Source organism: Synchiropus splendidus, chromosome 4 (assembly GCF_027744825.2).
Source record: "Synchiropus splendidus isolate RoL2022-P1 chromosome 4, RoL_Sspl_1.0, whole genome shotgun sequence".
Classification (NCBI taxonomy): domain Eukaryota; kingdom Metazoa; phylum Chordata; class Actinopteri; order Syngnathiformes; family Callionymidae; genus Synchiropus; species Synchiropus splendidus.
In genome coordinates this window covers 3,804,373-3,814,300 of record NC_071337.1, presented here as the reverse complement: position 1 = coordinate 3,814,300, position 9,928 = coordinate 3,804,373, and the positions used below count along the sequence as shown (strand labels likewise).

Genomic DNA, 9,928 nt, shown 5'->3' with positions numbered 1-9,928 from the left:
GCTCTAAACAACTGGCAGAAAACTGAAGAATAAAATCCCATTCACAGTCTAGGTTTAACACCTCAAAATCTAGTGGAGTTGTCAAGTCTTTTTTTCTCATTTAAACTGTTATTTTGCAGACAGAAACTTGCAGAAATATAGTGGCAGATATAGCGCTTAATATGGCAGGAGACTCGGTATGATGAAGAAGTTGTGCTGTACTTGATTTTGTTCTATTTGCTGCAGTCTATTTGCGAGTAGCCTCGATGAAAGCGAGTCTCTTTGGTCCTTTCAGATTTTTTTTTGACTGTCAAAGTACAACAAATAGACCCATTATACAAGACTAGTTTAAGTAATACAGGACATGTACCAGTTCAGCAGCATGTGGTCTTATGTGAGACTTCAACACAGTGATTTCCATGGGAGGGGACGTAGTTTGTGTCGATTGTTGACTCAACTGTACATGTTAAAGCTGTTGCCGTCTGGATTTGAGCTCCAGACTTAAGTGAGGCTCTCGTAATGTGAGGTTTTGCTGTGACTCGGATGGACTTGTGTGTGTCAGCAGGAGTTGTCCAGTTGACCAAACGTGGCTGCTTCAGTGTGACTCTACAAGCAACATTTAATAACTGCGTGAAGAGGAATGAAGAGTCAGTCCAGCAGGACCCCAGGGCCCTGGATGACCGCTGCACTCGGCCGTTCCCCATACTCGCCTCCAGAGGGAGCACTGGCATAAAAACTGCATGAGTGAGTAAGAGGAAATGAGCTGATTCAATAATTGAACATCTAAGTGAATGCCACGTTGACAAAGTTGAACTTGATTCAAAACAGAATTCACATATTTCAAGTGGACTTCAGTCAAATAAGACAATAAAGCCCAGCCCCTTTTTTAAGCTCGGCAATGTGAAGTAAGTTTGTCATTATAGTGTAGTAACATTTAAAATGAATATTTGCTTCTTCTCCTGCTGCAGAACACCACGTCTGTCACCCCCCCACACACACAATGAGTTTTGGATAGTGTCGACCGGGTTGGGTCAGAAGCAGCATCCAAGACTGGAGGATGTTTCAGCACTGTTGAGGTGAAAGATGGATTCATTTGTTTCACTCTTACGAGCTTCTGACCTGTGTAAAACTCTCTTCGGCATCTCTCTTTCCATCCCCTGTCCTCAGTCTCCTTCTGGCTCTAACTCCTCCTCCTGTCCCTCCCACCCTACTCCACTCCGTTTGCCCCTCACCTGACACAGAAAGACGCCTTTTATACCCGAGCGAACATTCCTTCAGAGTTACCCAGCAAATGTGACCAACATAACACTGGGTGTCAGAGTGTGATCGGCTGAGTCCGAAGAGTCCAGTCAGTGGCTGCAACCAGCTGTCATTGGAGCTTGTAGTATGAGATACCTTTAGCAGGTATTTGGACTTAATGCTACAATATGTCGTAGGGAAAATACTGCATTAAAAATATAATTGAGCAAGTCATAAAATAAATTTAAAAAATGGCAGCATTCGTTTAAGTCCTTCATACAGGATGAAAAGAATCTCTACACATCAGTTATTTAAATTATAATTTTAGTTTATTGATGTATTTATTCTCCTTATAAAAACTAAAGTCCAACCCACGCTATCAAACCAGGAACCAGTGGGTGTGCATATGTGAAACTAGTCTGCAGGCCTGACTCAACCACAAGAGAATTAAGAGAAATATTTTGTAGACTTAGGCAGTTGATATAAGTGAAATATCGAGAAGATTTTCAGATGTTTAACTTGACAGCACATTAAGACGGTGGCAAAGACAAAATCTAAGTTAATAAATGAGGTGAGTTTTGGTCGAAGCCAGACTGAAAAGATGAGCTGTCCTGGGAGGCGCAGGCTGATAGTGCCAATAAGTAGCAAACCCAAATTACTAGTCAGGCCGAGCCTGTGTTCTTACAAGTGTAATGACATCTTGCTGGGGATAAAGCAGAACCGCTGCTCACTCACAAAGCTCCTCTGAGCCGAGCTAAACTGGGCTATGCCGAGAGTCTTCCACACAAGGTATACAATTCTCCATCAAAGAGCGGTTTCTGCCGCTGCCCAGAATATGGAAGACAAAAATACGCTGAGAAATGGTTCATGCAGACAAAACTTGGGTCAGATATTATTACAAGCCTACTGTATGTTAAAAGCTGAATTACAGGCCTGAATCGGTGGCTAAATTCAAATGGCAAACATAGTTTGTGAAATACATGACTGAACATGAATGTGGAAATCACAGGTTTAAATCAAACATCACACAACTTGCACGGTGTCCATCATGAGGAACCCCCAATCTTTTGATTCAAGTTGACCTCATAATCTGAAACAACAGGGAGTTTATTTGACTTCCCAACACTGTGGGATTTTCTTACCCACGTCGCTGTTAGACTAGGTTGGTTTGGATGGTACCATGATGCACTTAAAAAGAATGTGCTGGTAACTAAAGGGAGTGAAGCACTGAAAAATGCTCAGTGAATGGGAGAGATACCGCTGACTGTATGCAGCAGTTTTGTTTTGTGTTGGTTGTTGTAAGTATAGACAACAATCGGGTTGTTATAGCTGCAGACCATTGTCGAGTGGTCAAGTGTCTGTTGACGCTTAAAGGCCCAGCTCTGCTCCCATTATGTACAAACATGTACCCGACCTTTTCAAACGATTGCTATTCACCAATATATCCACCAGGGGGAGCAGCCCAGACTCAAAAGTTTATTACTCCAAAACCAACATGCCGACTGTGGAGTCAGTATTGATCATGTAGCTCTGGCACAAAGCGGAGACAGAGGCAGCGTTGTAGGAGGCGGTGGTAAAATATATCACCACTGGAGGACGGAGAATTTCTGCCATTGTTATGTCTTCTTCATGTCTCATTAGAGTTAGATATAGGGTAGTAACAGCAACACTGCCCCCCATGGTTTCAGGTGGAACTGCGCCGTTTGGCCCGTAGCCGTAAGCATTTGTGGAAACGTGTAGAAATATAGACTAAATGAAGGAAGAGAACGGAGAGAGAGTTTTCGTCCATATCCAGATCCATTCACAACGTTGAGCATAAATGGGCTTTCTGCTTCCTGCGTTTCCATGTGACGTTCCAAAAGGAGAGGCGAGATTCCTGAAACAGCTTTCTAGTTGCTCAGTGTGACGACAAAAACCACCACTGTGTGTATGTATCATTTTTATCAACCAAAATCCTCTGCGCTCACCAGGTGGTGGATAAATGGTCCTCAGAGAGTCTTTAGTCGTCCGAGACCAGAACCTTGTGGGAGGACTAGCGATCGGCTGGAGTGCCAGGAGTAAATGTCAGAAGCTGAAATGGGTCACTATGGCAGTGGACACCAAGAGGAAGAGGGCGGCTTGTGTTTTGAAATCTCAGTATCACAGTAAATTGCCCATCGCCTGCTAATGTGCTTGTTGTTGTTGTTACTGTCATCGGAAAACCAGGAGTCCTTTGATGACTTTAATGACACAGGCGCGCTGGAATGAGCTCATGACATTTACAATTGTTTTATTTGTCGTTGTTTCCCTGACCTCATTACCCAACCGCTGCTTCTGTTTTCCTTCTCCACTCAGCGAATTGTTTTTGCTAGAGACCCTTTAAAACACTCTGAAGCAGACCCTGATCAAAGCCTTTTCCTGAACATCATCAGAAGCCTCTCTGTTCTGATATTCTTTCGCCGACTCCTCTACACACGCTGTGGTGAACTGTATCGAAAACATGCGTGCGCATCGTGGCTTTGGAAGTGGGTCAGAGCGCTACCTACATGAGGTTTTCTAGTGTTCAATATGTCTGGTTGTTGTGCAGCCGGATGCGGAACCAGTGTTCTAACTTTGGATGAAAGTTTGAGATCTGGGTCCCGTTTCAAGAAGCCGGTTAAACAAAGCGGGTGAGAAAAACCCACCTGAGGGTTGTCCAACTCTGATCTGCGAAAGGGTTTCTGTTTCAGAACGGGAGTTAACGGTTAGTTTACGGTTAGATTTCTGCCACGGCTTCAGTGAGAGCCGCCATGCCTTCAGAATAAGGATCACTTTTTTTAAAGTTGATTTGACATATCGAAGCAAGTGTAAAACAACACATCATGGAGATGGACACCATTTTTCTGCGCGTTTTTGTCAAGAAATCCCTGAGGAAACACCATGACTCAATGACAGGGCTGATGATGATCCTCTGCAGAGGGGGATTCCTGTGTCGTATCTGCACAGCAACAGGTCAGTGTTTTTTTTCTCTCTCGAGATACACGGTTTGATATACGGTTTATGTTGGTTGGGTTACTGACATACAGGTTTGCTGATCCTGCTTCATGAAACCGAAAGCCCAGAGTTTCTGTCGACTTCCGCCAGAACTAGCAAAGAGTTTTCATTGAACCATGTTTCTGAAAGGGCCCCTGGGTTCGAGAGAACAAACGCTGATGTTGTACAGTTGTCCAGTATTGTTTGTTCAACCTTCGGTGTGCATCTTTTGCAGATAAAATTGACAGTCTTTTGTAGGTAGTCCTCTCACATAACTTGGCAAACAGTACTGCCATACTTCCTTTGCCAAAAAGTGCACGCACTCATTCATACGCCATCCTTGTGCTTTCCATCCATCTGGAACCATTTTTTGAAACCATTTATTTATGGATTTTGTCGCTCATTATCCAATATTCAGGTGTTGTCCATCAGAGTGTTCAGACAGTCCATTACCCTGGATCACATTATGCCGTCTCACTTTTGAGGGATCTGTCCTCTCAAGCTGATGGGATAAGAACATGGCAAGATGAACTTCTCCATCATTGCTTTTTTCTTTATATATCCTGCATCCAGTCTGCTGCCTTCACTTCACCCTCTCACTCAGGGTGACTTCTCTCTGCTCCTCTACTGTACCCAGTGAGAGGGCCCTAGTCTCTGCAGCTTCCTGTCTCACAAAAGACCCCTCTGTTTCCCTCCTGAGTTTCCTCCACTGCCACCCCGCACCCCTCCCTCAACACCCCTGTGGTACATTCCCTCCCTTTCCCCGGCTGCATTCCTTGTTGACTTCGGACAGCAGAGGAGTCGCCCTGTCATCGGGTCTCTCCCGGCGGGTCCTGCTGCAGAAGCACTTTTTCTTTAATAAACTTTTGAAAGATAAATATATAAAGCATGTTTTGTTTCCTCAGATTTTTAAGACTTACACGGTGCCTTCGCTTTAAGAAGCCATTGCTTTACTTCTCTGTCATGCTTGGTTGGTTGGTTTCCACTTTTAATAGAATCACAACCTGCCAGCTCTTTGTTGTTATTGTTGCGTAACAAGTTATTGTCGGTCTGCAGTGCAAAACTTCCCAGTCACCCTAAAATAACAAGTTCAGCTCTGGTGTGAAAAGTCTTTGGTGTGTCCACGGCTGCTACAGCGGTTAGCTGTGCTGAGTACACCAAGACATCACACCAATGTCAAAATGACCCAGCCGACCCTTGACCTCAGTGTCCAGCTGGTCAGTCTGGGTCAGACCCAGGCTTAACCTCCCTCTGTCCATTCACTGGCCGACTGACTGGACTCCATGCTTGGCATATTTGGAGCTTTTTAGGGGCCTTTCATCACTGAGGATGTTTCTCTGTCCAACAAAAGCAAGCAAACCCGACAACCTGCTGTTATAATCGACATCTTTATTTAAACCCATCAAATCTTGTTCATGTCTTAAAGAACCAAGTATATCCGTTCATTTTTTTGGTATTTAGTCTGGTAAATATTTAAGACTATTATGAGTGGATTAGTTTTGCCTCGGGACGTTGGCTGAAACCACTTTACCATGGGACATCGGTCATTTTAGTGCATTAGAAATGTCCGTGTAAGCAGAGGGTCGATCCACTTTCACAGCTGCCTCCTGCTGCCAGTGTGGGCAGCATGTGTGTGCTACACCACGTCCTGATATCTCTGTCACAACCAGACAATTTAAATGTATTTGCGCCCGATTGACTCGTCACACTGGCTATTCTTAAGCAGCGGTCCATCAGCGATAGTTGTGCTCGATTCTATATCCAAGTCAAAATCACAGTGAGCACTTGATGATTCCGATGTTTGGGTTCCTCTGTGAGGGAGAATGATGGTGCGCGGGACAGGATGCAAACTCGGGCAGAGTTTCCTCCCTCGATTTAGTCATCCATCGTGCACATGGAAGGGAACTTTTTCTGACTCTATATTCAGTTTGTAGGAAAGATGAGTTGAATTTGGCAAGCCATACCTTAAATCGACGCACTTCTTTACTGCTGGTTTTTATTGCCTGGAGACATTTCCTCAGACACGTTCACTGTAGGTGAAAGTCCCACTCGTCCTAACTGACATTGTGGGGTGAAGATTCCAGACATGGCATACCTGACATGGGAGGGTGAAACTAGTCTTTTTAATGAGTTTATTTCAACAGGTTTGTGTTTGGTGAGATGTCTGAGCAGCGCAGATGTGGTCCCAAGTGTTTAGGATTAGAAAGGTGCTCCAGGTGCAACTGAAACACCAAAGTCTTGTGGCTGTGCCAAGCCTCAATCCCAGTGCACTTGTCCACACTGGGCATTTCAGCGCAGAGCGTCTATGCCCTGGCGAGTTTCTCCAGTGCATGCCATCATATGAGAATTGCCACATCTCGCTATGGGCGCTTGAAGGGGCCAATAAACGAATAAAGTCGGACTACTGGGTCAGTCCCACCCTTATCACCGGTGCGTCATTTCAACACTTTGACTCTTCCAGCATCAAGTGAGATGGTTTGTTGACAGTGCTGCTGGTGGAATTTAATGCTTCTAATTCTAATGTGAGGAAAAAAAACTTTTTTGGCTGTATTGCCACATTTTCCAAGCGTAGACTGACAAAAACGGCTGCATTTGTCTGGAGGAATACCAGGGCAGTCACAGGAAAACTGCGAGTCACTGTCCTTCAAGCTTGTCCTGGGTTTGCCCCCGGGAATCGTCCCAGTTGGAAATAGTGAAGTGGTGATCGAGTCCAGGCGGCACGCTGGCGAGACCTGACCGCCTCATCTGGCTTCTCTTCATGTACATGAATCTGTTCCACACCTCTCCCAGGTGACTGTGCTCCTCAACCTAGTCTAGCCTCCGTTTCCTTCAGTTCCTCGGTTTTTCGCGGACACCGAGCCTCCAGCTTGTAGCTGTACGAAACCATTTCAATGTTAGATACTTCAACTCCTCCGTTGGTAGAAACTTTTATTTTTCCTGGACACATTTCTCTGAGTGAAAACTATGGTCTCAGACTTAGAAGTACTGATCCTCACCTGAGCTGCTTCACACTTTGGCCAGGAGCTATTTCAGATGGATGGAGTTGTGGAGTCTACCTCCTCATCTAAGCTGCCAGCTACATGTAGGGAGGTTGGTAGCATATAAACCAGATCTGCACATCAGATGTTTAAAGAAAACTCCGCCCCTTGGTTTCCTTCCAGAGACTTGAGGCTACCAGACCATTGATGTTACGGAGTAGTCCCCGGGTTCGACGGTGGAGGCACATAAAGCCGTCACTGTTTGAGGAAACCACTGACACAGAAATGGTGTCACTCTGCTCTGAAGTCACCTTTGCTTCGTCACTCATGTGGAAACGTCTCCTCAGACAACAGCTGAAGTGACTTCACGGAGGATAAACGTGACACAAATATGCGCTTGTGTCAAAGTCCCACCCAAAGTTTTAGTCAGTAGGTCAGTCAGTCCTGTCCGTCCAGCGGCCCCTCCTTCTGCAGTCGTGGTGTGTAAATACCTTTGATCCCTTCTCTCTCCCTCATCGTCCTCCCCCACCTTCACCTCCGTCAGCTCACTTGGTCTTTATCAATGGCTCTCCTTCATTTCTCCTGGCTGGCCGCATGCCTGTGTGCCCCTCACCACCAGCTCTCTTCCTCCACCTCTTCTATTCATTCCTGCGCCTGGTACCTTTTCACCAAACTATCACCCCCTCCTGAGCAGCAGCCCTCTCCATACCAGTATCTCTCTCCAGCATCTCTGGCTCAGTTTCCGTGCAGCAGTTTGACTTCAGGGATGTTTGTTTTTGGGATTTGTTTTCACCAATATTCCTCCATATTTGTGCAAAAAACCCAGGGTTCCTTTTGGTACCGTAAAACTTCCTGAGTTCCTCGTGCTTTATGAGATGAAATTTCTTTGGTATTTCGATCATGCGCCACTTGGACAAAACAACCTGTGAGTGGTTGTTCTTAACTGACCTCAAATGTCGTCGGCGTGTAGCTGCGAATATCAGTGCTGTTTTCACAACATAATTCAGGGGAGGTGATTGGAGGAAGCAGCTGTGACAGTTGTGGAGCACAAACACGGCGACCCTCCTGATGCTTCTGTTATCCTTCAGATGGAAACTTCAGAGTGGGTGAACACTCACCCCTTACAGGGAAACAGACTCACTTGTGTGTGCCATTGCTATACCCTCCCTCCCTCCTCCCCCTCCACTTGCTTAAGTTGCCCCGTAGTCACCCCTGCTGTTCCCTCCCTCCCTCCCGCCGGTGCTGCCTATTTCGAGGTATGTGGTTAGGGTGTGTTCTGTGGTCTGATATATAATCACTGACCCATTCTCTGCCAGAACTCTTGGCTCTACCTGCGTCCGCGCACCTCCAGCAGCGTCATCTTGAGCTTCTTCTTACGAGTCTGACACTCTCTGACCCGTCCGGTGACTCTCTCCTGCCCGGCTCCCTCGCAGACGCGTCCCTTGCTCTGATCTATTTCGGTGTTTCTGTGGCGAGCAGGGTGTGTGTGAGCGTTTACGGCCCTGCCCAGTAAAATACAGACTTTTCAAGGAAGTCAGCAATATAACATGGCTGCTTTATTGTAATTACAAGGTTCACTTTTAGAAACGGCACATGCAGAAAGTCGGCTGCCCACAGACACTGGCCGTCGCTGACTTTCCTTCTCAGACGCCCTTGCAGTCGTCCAGATGTTTCCCCAACAGGTGGCTCAACATGTTCCAGGCCCGATTCGTGGACCTGCCTTCAATGGGTGGCCTTGTCTCTCTCCATTCATCTCACTGGTGGCGACCATTCAATCGAACGCTGCTCGCATTCCTGCACTTCATTACGCCACTCTGCTGACCCGGTTGCACTCCTGCACCATGAGTGAACTCCACGGCTTCCAATCAGTCTGCCCACTGTCCGTCAGCTACTGCTGCTCTCCTCCGAGTCTCAGGCAGATGACTCAGCTCTCCTGTCGTCCTGGTCAACGCTACAGTATCTGAGCGTTTATCAGTTGTTTTAGTCAGACACTCTTGTGGGGCTGACCTTCTTCCCTCTAAAATGGGTTTCATTCACCCCTTCCCGACCAAAGATGAGAAACGCCAGATTATCTTCTCTCTAATGACATGATCTTTAAGATAATCCAATGGTCTGAGGTGCATTAAGAGCAAATTTATCTCCGTAATAACTTGCGGCCGGCAATCGTAAAATGCGAAACATATTCAATATTTACGATGTCGTGAGAGCCGTCCACGATGCGACTTGAACTGTGTCGTGGAACGGAATGTAGCCAGTCAAGAAGCGACTGAGAAGGAAACAAATGGGGGAGATTTCATTTTTAATCCTGAGGAGTAGATCACACCCATCTTCACCTGCTCCGTTCCTTCAGCTTTCCTGCCTCAAGATCAGTGGGGTGGGACACAACCCCATTATTGGGGGGCACCAAAGCTATTACAATCAATGCCAGACTCTCCACCCTGTGAGGGGGGGGGGGTCCCCCGACAGATCAAGCTTCTCTTCACATTGAGAAAATTGTTGTGTGGACCGCAAAAGAGTGTTCAGACATGGTGCGGATGAAAATCATTTAGGTCTGTTGTTCTCACAGACACAACCCAAAGCTTAGAGGACCAGTTCAGTTTTCTTCAAGTTTCAAGAGATTTCACGGTCCTGGAGGAATCTGGGCTTCTTTGCTTGGACTGCTGCCTCCTTGACCTGGCATCAGATGAGCAATGAAAATAACTGAGTCGGTTACACTGTGTTAGACTTCAAGTTCCAATTGC

General features: G+C 46.3%; 1 protein-coding gene across 1 annotated transcript in view; it reads left to right on the top strand.

The window, feature by feature from the left end:
- Nucleotides 1-3,408: 3,408 nt before the first annotated feature.
- col11a2 (collagen, type XI, alpha 2) overlaps nucleotides 3,409-9,928 on the top strand; it is a 53,305-nt gene continuing 46,785 nt past the window's right edge. Inside the window, exon 1 of the mRNA XM_053863430.1 lies at nucleotides 3,409-4,188. Within this exon, the coding sequence (XP_053719405.1) occupies nucleotides 4,059-4,188 (130 nt within the window). The 5' untranslated portion in view covers nucleotides 3,409-4,058. The remainder of the gene's footprint in view (nucleotides 4,189-9,928) is intronic.